General features: G+C 42.2%; 3 protein-coding genes across 3 annotated transcripts; all 3 read right to left on the bottom strand.

Moving 5' to 3' along the window:
• Positions 1-6,118: 6,118 nt before the first annotated feature.
• On the bottom strand, positions 6,119-7,045 carry LOC139344962 (olfactory receptor 8G17-like). The gene has a single exon (XM_070983405.1). It carries the CDS (start codon positions 7,040-7,042, stop codon positions 6,119-6,121), a length of 924 nt encoding a protein of 307 aa, XP_070839506.1. The 5' UTR covers positions 7,043-7,045.
• Positions 7,046-10,944: 3,899 nt separating this feature from the next.
• Positions 10,945-11,871, bottom strand: LOC139344960 (olfactory receptor 52N5-like). Its single transcript, XM_070983404.1, has one exon. The coding sequence runs from the start codon at positions 11,866-11,868 to the stop codon at positions 10,945-10,947; it is 924 nt and encodes a 307-aa protein (XP_070839505.1). The 5' UTR covers positions 11,869-11,871.
• Positions 11,872-13,388: 1,517 nt separating this feature from the next.
• On the bottom strand, positions 13,389-15,437 carry LOC139344959 (olfactory receptor 2K2-like). The gene is made up of 4 exons (XM_070983403.1): positions 15,433-15,437; positions 14,687-15,079; positions 13,897-14,096; positions 13,389-13,744 (listed from the first exon to the last, which is right to left on the bottom strand). Exons 1-4 carry the CDS (start codon positions 15,435-15,437, stop codon positions 13,389-13,391), a joined length of 954 nt encoding a protein of 317 aa, XP_070839504.1.
• Between the last annotated feature and the right edge of the window lie 254 nt (positions 15,438-15,691).

The following is a 15,691-nucleotide window of genomic DNA, read 5'->3' as shown; positions in this document are numbered from 1 at the left end:
GGCGATCCTCTTGTAGATTTGTACGTAATGAAGTTAAATGTGAGAGTGAAAATAAAGCCAGTCATGCAGCACGTCATTTTATTCATATTTTACACCTAACTACATCACTAAAGTCAGTCTTGTAAAGTTTTTACCAACCATGACTCATCCTGACTGGGTCTGTATATAAGCCCACACATATCAAATTTTACAAGATACCATAGGGTAAGAGCCCGATGCCTCCTGGGTGGAACGAAGATTTTTCTTCACCACCTTGCACCAGCCCGCCAAGGGCGTGTTGCCCTCCTAGCCCCCCTGGAAACCCTGCCTCTGCCTCCAGTCACCAGTCCGTCAAGCTCCTGAAGTATGCAGATGACGCCACCCTCATTAGACTCATCTCTGATGGGGACAAGATTGCTTACAGGTGGGAGGTTGAACATCTGGTGACCTGGTGCAACCAGATCAACGCTCTAAAGACAGTGGAGATGGTTGTGTACTATAGAAAGAACTCTGCTTCACCTGCCCCCATCATCCTCTGTAACTCCACTATTGACACTGTGGAGTCTTTCCGCTTCCTGGGAACTATCATCTCCCAGGACCTCAAGTGGGAGCCAAACATCAGCTCCCTCATCAAGAAAGCACAGCAGAGGATGTACTTCCTACGACAGCTGAAGAAATTCAGTCTGCCAAAGACAATGATGGTGCACTTCTACATAGCCATCACTGAGTCCATCCTCACCTCCTCCATCACCATCTGGTACACTGCTGCCACTGCCAAGGACAAGGGCAGACTGCAGCGTGTCATTCAGTCTGCAGAGAAGGTGATCGGCTGCAATCTCCCGTCTCTTCAGGACCTGTACATCTCCAGGACCCTGAGGCGTGCAGGAAAGATTGTGGCTGATCCCTCCCATCCCGGACACAAACTCTTTGAGACACTCCCCTCTGGCAGGAGGTTGCCGTCCATCAGGGCCAAAACCTCACGCCACAAGAACAGTTTTTTCCAGTCTGTTGTCAGCCTTATCAACAATGCCCGGAACCCCCCTGACACTCTTCACACTCCACTGCTGCCTCTATTTGTCACATTGACATTACCAAAACTCCATGCGTTACATTAACGCTCAACTATTTTACTGTATCGCTGCCAGCTGCACTGCTCTTTTCATTCTGAAAAAAAAAGGACTGTGTATGTATATTTATATTGTTATATTTTTACTTTTGAAGAGCTTATTCTAAAAGATTTGTCATGCACCAACTTCACCAAAACAAATTCCTGGTATGTGTAAAATCGTACTTGGCAATAAAGCTTTTCTGATTCTGATTCTGATCCCTAAATAAAAATCGTTCCATTTCATAATGCAGTGTGGCGTGCTCATACCACGAGGTGCAGGGACATCGATGTATATCCTAACGTATATCTGACAGATAACTCAGGTGTCTCTCAGTGAAAAGTGAGGGCTCTATTTTCGATTCTGCCGCCGGTGCGGCACAAAGTCAGGTCCGCTTTGCCGATGGGGTGTGGCAGCGCAGACTTTGGTATTTTCGTGCACTGCACTGCCGGCGCAACTACTCCCCCTCCTCATCTCAGTCCCACCCAGTAGCACAACTTGGAAGGAGGGAGGGGAGAAGGCGTGGAGTGGGTTTGACACAGCCGAGTCCAATCTTCACCAATCACACCAGCTCCTCACTTCACCTTTAAAAACGCAGTTGGCGAGGCGCATGGCAAGTTTCGGGGATGACTGAACCCACGCAGGAAAGTGTCCAACACCCAAACTTCTCCCAGGAGGAGACTGACGTTCAGGTCCAGGCTCGCAGTGGCCGTATCTACGGCCTTGTGAAATTTAATTCAATACTGTCTATCCCTTTAGTGTGGAAAGTTATTGATCATCAGATGTTTTTTGAACTGATGTGACCGCAAATACTCACTTAATGACAAAGCTGGGCAGGGAGGCGCTCCCTCCTCTCCTGTGCGCTCTGCTGCTCTCCCAGTTGACACGGCACATGCAATTCAGCTTCTCTCCGTCTTAAGTCCCTTAATGTGTCCTCCGTGAGTTCATAGTGACATCCACGTCGTACAGCCATGTTGTGTAAAACGCAACATGCCACGAAGAATGCGCCGACACTCTGAGGGTAGCAGCCACCCATCCAGAGGGGTGTCCCCCTGAAAGACTGTAGGGATGCTGAATTCGCTAGGATGAACGAGTCATGTGCCGACCCGGGGAAATTGGTATACATGTTTGTCACCAGGCAATTTGAGTCACAGATCACCAGACATCCCTGTTTCACCTGTGAGTACTTAGTACTTAGTACTTCCCATTATGTCACTGACTGACAGGTTGCAAAAAATGAGATACATGGGCAGGTGGAGGCTCTTGTCAATAAAAATTAGAACTGTAATGCCTACATTTACAACCATCAGAAAAAATGTAGGAAATGAAGAAGAGGAAAAAGACAGGGTACATGGAATCCTTTGTGACCGCAATCCCATCGATGAGGAGGGTGAAGCTGTTGTAGGTGTAGTTTTCCATCAACCTGAAATAACAAGATAACAGTCTTGTGTTCATGTTAGGAGATTGATAAAATATTGTCAATCAAGATATCAGAGATACTGGCTGTGTTAAATGACATTAGCTGCTGTTCAACAAATAAAAACTTTTCCATTGAATAAAAAGTAAACATAGCAACACTGGCTCATGCAAAATTAAACATCTCTACACATTTTTTTAGAATATATGAAAATGCATTTTTCATGATTGTTATACATAAATACCTGCTTTGTGACTGCATCAGTATTTAGTTGTCACTACAGGTGGCATTCAGTAATAAGAGGTTCCCACTGTTTTATGGCTGCAGTTTTAGCATCAGGGGACTCACTTCGTCTTCCATAACACGTGATGTAACACTAAGTCATCAGTTTGGTAACATTAGCATGCTAACATACTCACAATGCAGTCTGGAGTAGCATTATTCCAACCCTGAGACTGCAATGACCCCTGCACTGTCAGAAGCAATCAGTAGTCAGACAACACTGATCAGTCAGGCAGAATTAAAGTAAAATGTCAACACTCATTTCATGAGTTTCTTAAGATTCATTTAACAACTTTATTATCAGAAAATTATTTTCACCACTTCCAATAGCAAAAAAGGAGAAGGATGTCAACAAACTCTTCAGGAGACAGAATCCCCGGATAGCAGCTGGTCCGGATTCTGTCTTCCCATCTGCCTTGAAGCACTGCGCTGATCAGCTGTCTCCGGTGTTCACAGATATTTTCAACACCTCATTGGAGACATGTCACATGCCAGCCTGCTTCAAGTCTTCAACCATCATCACTGTCCCCAAGAAGCCAAGGACCACAGGACCCGTCACCCTGACCTCTGTGGTCATGAAGTCCTTTGAGCGCCTTGTGCTCTCACACCTCGACATCACTGACCCTCTCCTGGACCCCCTGCAGTTTGCCTGCAGAGCCAACAGATCTGTAGATGATGCAGTCAACTTGGCCCTCCACTTCATCCTCCAGCACCTGGACTCCGCGGGAACCTATGCCAGGATCCTGTTTGTGGATTTCAGTTCTGCTTTTCAGACCATCATCCCAACTCTGCTTCAGGAGAAGCTCTCCCAGCTGAGCGTGCCTGACTCCACCTGCAGGTGTATTACAGACTTCCTGTCTGACAGGAAACAGTGCATGAAACTGGGGAAACACGTCTCTGACACTAAAACCATCAGCACCGGATCCCCCCAGGGCTGCGTTCTTTCTCCTCTGCTCTCCTCCCTATATACGAACAGCTGCACCTCCAGTCACCAGTCCGTCAAGCTCCTGAAGTTTGCGGATGACACCACCCTCATTAGACTTATCTCTGATGGTGACAAGTCCGCCTACAGGTGGGAGGTTTACCATCTGGTGACCTGGTGCAACCAGATCAACGCTCTAAAGACAGTGGAGATGGTTGTGTACTATAGAAAGAACTCTGCCTCACCTGCCCCCATCATCCTCTGTAACTCCACTATTGACACTGTGGAGTCTTTCCGCTTCCTGGGAACTATCATCTCCCAGGACCTCAAGTGGGAGCCAAACATCAGCTCCCTCATCAAGAAAGCACAGCAGAGGATGTACTTCCTACGACAGCTGAAGAAATTCAGTCTGCCAAAGACAATGATGGTGCACTTCTACATAGCCATCACTGAGTCCATCCTCACCTCCTCCATCACCATCTGGTACACTGCTGCCACTGCCAAGGACAAGGGCAGACTGCAGCGTGTCATTCAGTCTGCAGAGAAGGTGATCGGCTGCAATCTCCCGTCTCTTCAGGACCTGTACATCTCCAGGACCCTGAGGCGTGCAGGAAAGATTGTGGCTGATCCCATAATGCAGTGTGGCGTACTCATACCACGAGGTGCAGGGTCATCGATGTATATCCTAACGTATATCTGACAGATAACTCAGGTGTCTCTCAGTGAACACTGAGTGTCTGAGCTTCTCCCTCTGGGGCAGCTCCATATATAAAGAATCTACATTCGAGAATTGAATGCTGTCGTCAGTCTTTGCATCATAACAGGAAACCAAACATTCCACTGCAGCCTGTCAGCCATGAAGCTCAATGACGTGAATCAGCTTCAAGGATCCTGTAGGGGTAGTTGTTTGAAAGTGAAAATAATGAGAGCCTGAATCAAACCTGCTGAGAACATTGATGTTCAGCTTTACTCACAGAAAGTGGACAGACGTCTGCTCCTGTCCTGGAGCTTGTGACATAATCATACAGTTAAGTTTCCCTCATAATCAGTAATATCAGAATTTGTACCATCACATCCACACTTACACAGTATGAAACAGGCCTGCTGCCTGATCACAACCATGAGGTTCATTCTATATTCATATTTATGACTCTGTGGCCACACGTAATGCTATAGCTTAATGCTAAATCAGTCCTTGACAAGTTAAACTTGTAACTGTATAAAGTTTCCCTTTAAACTCCATGAGATGATCTGCCTGTCTTTGGACACAGCTATAACCTGAGTCTGCTGTCCCTAGTAGTTCCTACCAAATGTTGAGGTTATTGCTCAGTCGGTCATATATACGCTTGAAAAATAACTACAGTTTAAGTTCTATGTAAGGTCATGCATTGTTACCTTCATAACTTCAGGTCTTGTTCCCCAGTACAACATGTGTTTGTATGTACTGAACTGGTACTACGGAGCCCGTAAAGTGCCACGAAGAAGGAAAAAAAAAAAAAAAAAAACTATATAGTGCGCACGAGATACTAAAACGTGCACATGAATTGATAAAACGTACTCGTTCATTTATACAGACAGGCAGCAACGCATCCCATGTTTTAGGGCAAAAGCCACAAGAATGTCATCATATAAGATTCCGAGGTGAAAATAAAAATTAGTTAGCTGAGCTCTTCTCTCCATTGTATCACGTGTGTGACTGTGAACATCTGAAGTTGTCACTACGGAGAGCCGTACACGGACAAGTTAAAGCGTGGGAAATAACGGTATCTGGAGCGCACGTTTTATTAACTCAAGGACATGATTTAGCTTAAACGTGCACAAGTATTAGTGTCTCGTGTGCACGTTTTAGCATCTCGTGCAGTCGATTTTGTATTACGTGCACAGGTTTTAGTATCTTGTGTGCACTATATACTTTTCTTTTTTCTTCATGGCACTTTTGGGGTTCCATATGGTACACCGTCAGTACAAAAGATTACACTGTAACTCTGGAGTAATTAAGATACATGTTGTGGGAAATCAAAGCGAGAGCAGAGCAACTATGGTGCCATCTTGTTGCATTTATTATATACTGATGAAGATCACAAATCTGAATAGATCATTTACAACAAACGATATACAATATTTACAATAACAACCTCTTTAAATAAAGCTGTTCACATAGACATAACCAATATCCCACGTTTCATTATTTCATTTGTGGTTGTCCTGTTTTCTAATACTCTGTGTTCACTGTCTGTAGAACTTTTTTGCTCTCAACATTTATTTACTCATTTACATATAAAATAACAGAATATTTGATGCAGTAGAGTTTTGATACAACAAAATCTCAGATCGTGGTTTGATATGATTTTTATCATTTCCTTGAATTGTTTGCGAAAGTAAATGTTTATTTGTTACACAATGGAAAACACTTCAAGTTCTTAAATATTTCCAGATAATTTTTCGTATTTCTTTAGACTGCACCCCATAAATGATGGTGTTGAGGCTACCAGGCACTATAGCAAGCAGAATAGCAGAGAGTTTTCGGTATTCTTTGTACTGAGGGAAGCGATGTAGAATAATGAGAATAAATGCACATATCAGCAGGATCAGATACACAACCAGGTGAGTGCCGCAGGTCTTCAAGGCCTTACTGTTCAATGACTTACTTTTACTGGTCAAGCAGACTAGTGTGATCTTAGTGTAGGTGAAAACCATGCTGCCTATAGAAGCTGTGAACAGAACTACAGTGAAAGTGAGGCCATAGACATTATTGATGAACACATTCTCGCAGGAGAGTTTAAACAATGAGGGATTGTCACAGAAGGGGTGTGTGATCACAGTCCTGCATCGGTTCAACCGTATGGTCAAACCGAGCAGAATCCCAACCAAAACAAAGGCCACTCCCCAGGCAGACACTGTCAGCTTGATCACCATCTTGTTGGTCATTATGGCAGAATAGCGCAGAGGATTGCAGATGGCCACATATCTGTCAAATGTCATAATCATGAGCACGGTGTGGGAAGTCGTACCAAACAACTGTGTAATGAAAGCTTGGACCACACATTCATAATAACTGATGAGGCGCTCAGAGGGAGGCCGCAACACATCTACAAGCAAACGGGGCAAAATATTAGTACTTCCCATTATGTCACTGAGCGACAGGTTGCAAAAAATGAGATACATGGGCAGGTGGAGGCTCTTGTCAATAAAAATTAGAACTGTAATGCCTACATTTACAACCATCAGAAAAATGTAGGAAATGAATAAGAGGAAAAAGACAGGGTACATGGAATCCTTTGTGACCGCAATCCCTTCAACGAGGAGGGTGAAGCTGTTGTAGGTGTAATTTTCCATCAACCTGAAATAACAAGATAACAGTCTTGTGTTCATGTTAGGAGATTGATAAAATATTGTCAATCAAGATATCAGAGATACTGGCTGTGTTAAATGACATTAGCTGCTGTTCAACAAAACAAATAAAAACTTTTCCATTGAATAAAAAAGTAAACATAGCAGCACTGGCTCATGCTAAATTAAACATCTCTACATATTTCTAGAAAATATGAAAATGCATTTTTCTTGCTTGTTATACATAAATACCTGCTTTGTGACTGCATCAGTGTTTAGTTGTCACTACAGTTAGCATTCACTGCAGCTATGAATGGATCTCACTGTTTCATGGCTGCAGTTTTAACATCCTGGACCCTCTACAATTTGCATACCGGCCCATTAGATCCACTGAGGATGCCATCGCTCACATACTACACACTGTCCTATCACACCTGGAGAAGAGCAAGGGAAAAGTACTGAACTATGTGAGACTGTTATTTGTTGACTATAGTCCAGCCTTTAATACTATTCTTCCCTCCACCCTCATCACAAAGCTCAGGAGCCTGGGGCTGAACAATGTCCTCTACAGGTGAATCCTGGACTTTTTGTCAGAGAGACCTCAGGTGGTGAAAGCAGGCAGACACACCTCATCCCCCCTCACCCTCAGCACAGATATGGAATGATATGGAATCACCACCATGCAGGACCATAAGGCCCTGCAGGGAGTGGTGCAAATAAAAACTTTTCCATTGAATAAAAAAGTATACATAGCAGCATTCGCTCATGCAAAATTGAACATCTCTACATATTTTTTAGAATGTATGAAAATGCATTTTTCATGCTTGTTATACATAAATACCTGCTTCGTGACTGCATCAGTATTTAGCTGTCACCACAGTTAGCATTCACTGCAGCAATGAAGGAATATGGCTCCAGTTTTAACATCAGGGGACTCACTTAATCTTCCATAACACGTGATGTAACATTAAGTCATCAGTTCGGTAACATTAGCATGCTAACATACTCACAATGCAGTCTGGAGTAGCATTATTCCAACCCTGAGACTGCAATGACCCCTGCACTGTTAGACGCAGTCAGTGTTCAGACAGCGCTGATCAGCCAGGCAGACTTAAAGTAAAATGTCAACACTCATTTCATGAGTTTCTTAAGATTCCTTTAACTACTTCACTATCAGAATGGAATTTTCACCACTTCCAATAGCAAAAAAGAAGAGGGTGTCACTTAGAAGTGCAAACTGCATTCATACATAAGTGTAACATAATTTCAACCACATGTCAGACCTAGTATTTACTGCTATTTATGATCTTAATCATGCATTAATTCAACTTTCATTTTAACCTAATTTTAACTTCAATAAATATAGCTGCATAAAAAGCTGTCAAAAGATCCTGGACATCAAGAAACATAAATACAAAGCGAAAAATGTAAATTTACAAAAATAAAAAGACAAATCAGCAAAATGATAAAACTTTGGGAATAAATCAAACAATTAAAATTTCAAGCAGATGAATCAACCAAAAGAAGAACAGCTGGACATAAAATACAGATGAAATTAAAATAAAATAAGATTTAAAACCTGCATTGTCTTAAAGATAAAACTGTGGTAAGCTTCAGATCAGGGGTTCTCAATAAACAGTAAAAATAACAGAATAATATTTAATCAATTAATTAAGGTCACATCTCTTGTGATTGGGCCAGCACACAATTGAACGGTTTGTCCAAAGTTTCTTTCTGACTCAAACTTATTCTTACAACCTCATTTACACTAGAAATTTCATTATAGAGTAAAGGAATTCACTGTATCTGAGTAATGTTAACATGTGAACTCGACAGCAACAACATGAAGCACTGTGTGCACAAGTTAATGTCACCATGACAACAATGTCAACAACAGGAAAATGAGCCACATTACAACCACATTCATCTGCAGACAGGATGGCTGTGAATGAGCTCCAGCTACAATGTGAATTCAGTGTCACTTATAGATGAACAGAAAGTTCATCCTGAAATAAAAATTGTTCCATTTCATAATGCAGTGTGGCATGCTCATACCACGAGGTGGCAGGGTCATCGATGTTTATCCTAACGTATATCTGACAGATAACTCAGGTGTCTCTCAGTGAACAGTGAGGGCTTTATTTTCGATTCTGCCGCCGGCGCGGCGCAAAGTCAGGTCCGCTTCGCCGATGGGGTGTGGCAGCACAGACTTTGTATTTTCGTGCACTGCGCTGCCGGCACAACTACTCCCCCTTCTCATCTCAGTCCCACCCAGCGGCACAACTCGGAAGGAGGGAGGGGAGAAGGCGTGGAGTGGGTTTGACACAGCCGAGTCCAATCTTCACCAATCACACCAGCTCCTCACCTCACCTTTAACATCCACGTCGTACAGCCATGTTGCATTTTACACCATGAAGAATCCACCGACACTCTGAGGGCTGTATGTTAATGAACCACCTGTCTGGTCCAGACATCTAAAACGCATTTTGAGAACCCCAGATATGTGTTTGATGACTGACTGAGCACTGCTGAAAACACCGTTAAAACCACGCTGCTGTCTATGTGGCATCATCAACCGCGTTTTCAGTGGATAGCCGTTATCACCTAGCAGCCACCCATGCAGAGGGGTGTCCCCCTGAAAGACTGTAGGGATGCTAGAATTCGCTAGGATGAACGAGTCATGTGCCGACCCGGGGAAATTGGCATACACGTTTGTCACCAGGCAATTTGAGTCACAGATCACCAGACATCCCTGTGTCACCTGTGTACATTCGGTCAGGTTGAGTGACCATCACGCGTGCCGAACGCGCTTGCAATGTGGTTTCAACTGAATGCACCATAGGTGGGAAACTCCCTAACCTAGAGGACATCTATATCAAGCGGTGCAAGGACAAGACCACCAAAATCCTGAGAGACCCCAGCCCCCCAGACTATGGTATGTTCTTTCTGCTCTGCTCAGGAAACAGATATTACACATTGGCGGCAAGGACTGAGAGACTCAGGAAGACTTTCTTCCCCCAAGCCGTCTGATTTCTAAATGGCACTGATTAGCACTTTTGGAAAATAGGCATCTGCAATAACCTCTGCAATAACCTCCCGACATCTTGAATGCATTGTTTTCTTGTCTGTTACTGTCTTCATGGCTTGTTTCTGTGTCTGTTTTTTTGTTTTGTTTTGTTTTGTTTTGTTTTGTTTTGTTTTGTTTTGTTTTTACTTAGCATGGAGCCGACTGTACATTTCACTGCATTGTATATTTGTGACAAATAAAATCTGAATCTGAATCTAAATCAGTCCCTTACTAGTTAAACCTGTAGCTGTATAAAGTTTCCCTTTAAACTCCATAAGATGAAATGATCTGCTTGTCTTTTGACACGGCTATAACCTGAGTCTGCTGTCCCTCCTACCAGTGTGTTTGCGGATGAACTGACCGTTGTCAAGCGGTCGTCACATAGCTTTTGGATAACATTCACAAGCTGGCTAAAATTACAGCTGCGTTACAGAAGCATGTGGTTGGATCGAACCATGAGTGACATGTAGACTGAGTGAATTCTACGAGGCCACAAACAAACATCCAGTGAGATTGTTGGTCAGATGAACAACAGCTGAGACGGTCTTCAGAGTATCCATGACAGTCCACTGTCCCCTGGACCTTTGTTCTGACTTAAATGGACAGATGTTCACCACAAACTACCCCAAAATAAAAATGAACAATGTAGTTTTCTTCTTTGTTGGTCACCTAAAAAGTTCAGAAATACAATCACATCAGAGTTAAATGACACAGAAACAGAATATTTGATGCAAAGAGTTTTGATTCAATAAAATCTCAGATATCTCTTGATATGATTTATATAATTTCCTTGAATTGTGTGTGAAAGTAAATGTTTATTTGTTACACAATTGAAAACACTTTAAGGTCTGAAATATTTCCAGATAATTTTTCGGATTTCTTTAGACTGCACCCCATAAATGATGGTGTTGAGGCTACTAGGCACTATAGCAAGCAGAATGGCAGAGAGTTTTCGGTATTCTTTGTACTGAGGGAAGCGATGCAGAATAATGACAATAAATCCACACATCAGCAGGATTAGATACACAACCAGGTGAGTGCTGCAGGTCTTCAAGGCCTTACTGTTCAATGACTTACTTTTACTGGTCAAGCAGACTAGTGTGATCTTAGTGTAGGTGAGAACCATGCTGCCTATAGACGCTGTCAACAGAACTACAGTGAAAGTGAGGCCATAGACATTATTGATGAACACACTCTCGCAGGAGAGTTTAAATAATGAGGCATTGTCACAGAAGGGATGTGTGATCACAGTCCTGCATCGGTTCAGCCGTATGGTCAAACCGAGCAGAATCCCAACCAAAACAAAGGCCACTCCCCAGGCAGACACTGTCAGCTTGATCACCATCTTGTTGGTCATTATGGCAGAATAGCGCAGAGGATTGCAGATGGCCACATATCTGTCAAATGGCATAATCATGAGCACGGTGTGGGAAGTCGCACCAAACAACTGTGTAATGAAAGCTTGGACCACACATTCATAATAACTGATGAGGCGCTCAGAGGGAGGCCGCAACACATCTACAAGCAAACGGGGCAAAATATTAGTACCTCCCATTATGTCACTGAGTGACAGGTTGCAAAAAATGAGATACATGGGCAGGTGGAGGCTCTTGTCAATAAAGATTAGAACTGTAATGCCTACATTTACAACCATCAGAAAAATGTAGGAAATGAAGAAGAGGAAAAAAACAGGGTACATGGAATCCTTCCTGACCACAATCCCTTCGATGAGGAGGGTGAAGCTGTTGTAGGTGTAATTTTCCATCAACCTGAAATAACAAGATAACAGTCTTGTGTTCATGTTAGGAGATTGATAAAATATTGTCAATCAAGATATCAGAGATACTGGCTGTGTTAAATGACATTAGCTGCTGTTCAACGAAACAAAAACTTTTCCATTGAATAAAAAAGTATACATAGCAGCATTCGCTCATGCAAAATTGAACATTTCTACATATTTTTTCGAATGTATGAAAATGCATTTTTCTTGCTTGTTATACATAAACACCTGCTTTGTGACTGCATCAGTATTTAGCTGTCACTACAGTTAGCATTCACTGCAGCAATGAAGGAATCCCACTGTTTATGGCTACAGTTTTAACATCAGGGGACTCACTTAATCTTCCATAACACGTGATGTAACATTAAGTCATCAGTTCGGTAACATTAGCATGCTAACATACTCACAATGCAGTCTGGAGTAGCATTATTCCAACCCTGAGACTGCAATGACCCCTGCACTGTTAGACGCAGTCAGTGTTCAGACAGCGCTGATCAGCCAGGCAGACTTAAGGTAAAATGTCAGCAAATATAACTAGCTAACATTTATTGCCAGTAGCTTGGTTGTAGCAATTTGTAGGATTTACTGATTAACAGATTCTTGTATGAGTGACTTTTATGCAGAGACTAGATTGAAAACTTGGAAACTTTTTGCCTGGCCAAAAAAGTCAAGAAATAGAATCATGTGCTTTTATTTTGAAGGGCATTCTTTATGCAGTGGAATGCCATCTTTTTTCCTCGATTTGGGTCCCAACTTGTCATGAAGGGGTGATGGTGGGTCCCAGATGGTGGAAGCCAGACCAGTTGAGAACCACTGGTTTAGAACATTCTTTATTGACTAGATGTTCACCTTTATTCACCATATGATAACACAATAACAGGACCAATTCAGATGGCTTGTAAAGGGGTTTTTATTGATTTTACATGTGTTCCAATTCCATAGAAAACAGTTGTATTTAATTGAAACAACAACATATTTGTTGTATTGTATTGTTGTATATTGTTGCTGTTGTTAATTGAAACAACAACAGCAACAATATTTAATTAGTTTTAATATTTAATTTGCAGAGTAAAACTAAACAACAACCATTCACACACACACTCACACCTAGGGGCAATTTTACAGTCACCAATTAACCTAATGAGGTCTGTGGGAGGAAGCCGGAGTGCCCAGAGAGAACCCACGCATGCACAGGAAGAACATGCAAACTTCGCACAGAAAGGCCCGACCCGGGAATCGAACCAGCAACCTTGTTGCTGTGAGGCACGCGCACTACCTGCTGTGCCACCGTGCAACCCTTTAGAAAAACATGTTGCCATTTAATTTTTCAAATGAAACTAATAGGTTGTAGGTGGCCAGAGCTGCAAAATAAAAAGCTGAAACAGATAATAGTTTATATTTGAAAGCAGATGCAGACAGGAGACATGTGGAAAGAGTGAGAGGGATGCGATTATATGTTTTGCACCTTAGACCACAAGGCCACACAAGGCCCTAAAACACCCCTCTTATTTTTTGTGATGGACTTGTACATTAAAACACCTGATGATGCTAGCACGCAGGTCTTTACTGACCAGTCCATAAATGATGGGGTTGACGGCTGGTGGGATAATGACAAACAGGATACTGAAGAACTTCTTGATATTTTGGGAGACTGAAGGGAACCTCAGACTCAAAATGATGACCACTGAAGCTATTTCATAGAGCACATAAACAACAAGGTGCGATGCACATGTCTGAAAGGCCTTGCTGCGGATGATGCTGTCACCTCTGCCCTGTTTTACTGAAGCATTCAGGATTCTGAAGTAGGAAAAAGCGATGATGAGGAAGATGCCTGTACTCACAACCCAGGACATGGACAGACCTAGAAAAACATAAAAATCACAGTCATCCTTTCAGTTAAAACATGTGAACCTCCCATTCTGTCTACTGTCCCTTTACTTCACTTTGTTCTGCAGTAAGAGTGATTGCTGTAAAGCTTTATCATTTAAGTTATTCTAATAATAATAATAATACCGTAGATATTATTTATGGTGGTGGGAGAGCAGGCCAGGCTCAGGATACTGCGGTTGCTGCAGTAGACGTGTTTGATGGTGTTACCACACAGCGAGACGTTCATGTGTAAGGCGAAGAGCACAGAAATACACAGCAGAGCGGTGAACCAGGCCAGGGCGCAGCAGAGGTGTAGCCGAGCCGACGTCATGATGGTTGGATACCTGAGAGGTTCACACACGGCAACGTACCTGCAGAAAGAGTTAAAGACATAAAAACACCCTTGTTTTTTCCAGCTAAATGTATAGCATCTGAAACTATTTGCATCTACAGTATTTCTATATAAATATCCTAAAGTTACTCTCATATAGGTTTTGCTCACAGTCAAACCCAAACATAATGTATGGCCACAAAATAAATACACATACAGACTATTTGGGGGGCATTTTGTGCAAAGTATTAAGGAATTCTTTGAGATGAAAGTAGAAAAATAAATAAAAATAGTTAGTAGAAAAGCATTTGAATTGATTTGTTTCAACTCAAGGTTGCCTGGATCTAAAAAACTTTTCTTTTCCCAGGACACAGACTCGAGACTTGGGAAGGTAGCAAAAAGGTGCAGCAAAGGTCTTTCCATAACCCATTAATAATATTTCATAACACTTAAAGACCAAAACACACCCAGTCTGACACTGAAGCTGAAATCTTCTTTTAAAACAGTAAATTCATCTCTCGGTCAGTACTATTTATGCATGACAGCAAAACAACAACTTCAACCTGTGATTAACTCTCTTTTTGTGCTGATGCATTTTGATACCTGTCATAGGCCATTGCACCCAGAATAGTCTGAACTGCGACCCCGTACGTGTGCACCGAAAAGGCCTGAGCGATGGCTGGGATGTAGGCAATCTTCTTCTGCCCCGTCAAGAAGTAGAACATGAGACGAGGCAGCACCGCTGTGGACCCCAGCAGATCACAGACTGCCAGGTTACAAACCATGACGTACATGGGTCTGTGCAGGTTCTTGTCTATGATGATGATACTCGCCACTGTGCCATTCCCCAGCAGCGTCACCATGTAGTTCAGCAGGGCCAGGATGAACAGTAGAGAGCCGTATCCTGGCGGAACATGGAAGCTCTCCAGCTCGAATACAATGGGCTGTTTGAGAGGTGTTACCACTGTTATGTTCTCCATCTGAAGCAGCACAGTTCTGCAAGAGAAAGGTGCAACTTAAAGCATCATTTAACAATTAACTGTGTCACAAACCTACTGCATTATTTATGTTTAGCATTTTGCTAATATCCATTAAATCCTGTGTAAATATCCTGTGCAATAGTACAAAAACACTGTATTTTTATTATCATTATCGTACGATGTGCAATATACGCATATTTAGGATTTGTTTACATTTCTTTATTCCTTCTTGATTTTTATTTTTGTTGTTTTCTACGGCTCCCTCTTTATTCTTTATTCTTGCCATTACTGCTGTCTGTAACAACATAATTTCCTCGGTGTGTGATCAATAAAGCTATATCTTGTCTTATCTTATTTTAAATATCTAACCCCATGCTACTGTAAACTCCAGTAAAGGGTTGTTAAAAACAGAAATGTGAACAAAACCAGTCTTTAGTGATGTTTGTGATTCTGAAATAAATAGATAAATATAATGCATCACACGGTTAAAAATATAATGCATCACACGGTTACCTGCAGTAAAACGGGCAACTTACACTTAATGAACAGACAGCAATTCAAGATTTCATCAAACACGTGAAAGAAATGATAACGATGATAATGATGATGATAAGGATGCAAAGGTTTT

The sequence above is a fragment of the Chaetodon trifascialis genome, chromosome 16 (genome assembly GCF_039877785.1).
Source record: "Chaetodon trifascialis isolate fChaTrf1 chromosome 16, fChaTrf1.hap1, whole genome shotgun sequence".
NCBI classification, from domain to species: domain Eukaryota; kingdom Metazoa; phylum Chordata; class Actinopteri; order Chaetodontiformes; family Chaetodontidae; genus Chaetodon; species Chaetodon trifascialis.
Note: the sequence above shows the minus strand (reverse complement) of the source record. Positions and strands in the feature narration are given on the sequence as shown.

Bases quoted from the DNA above. Each gene is read 5' to 3' on its own strand.
- LOC139344962 (XM_070983405.1), bottom strand. From the start codon at position 7,042: ATGGAAAATTACACCTACAACAGCTTCACCCTCCTCGTTGAAGGGATT.
- LOC139344960 (XM_070983404.1), bottom strand. From the start codon at position 11,868: ATGGAAAATTACACCTACAACAGCTTCACCCTCCTCATCGAAGGGATT.
- LOC139344959 (XM_070983403.1), bottom strand. The intron at 14,097-14,686 runs GTATCAAAATGC...TGAACCTCTCAG, and splicing joins GGTGCAATGGCCTATGACAG to GTATCCAACCATCATGACGT. The intron at 13,745-13,896 runs GTATTATTATTA...ATGTTTTTCTAG, and splicing joins CACCATAAATAATATCTACG to GTCTGTCCATGTCCTGGGTT.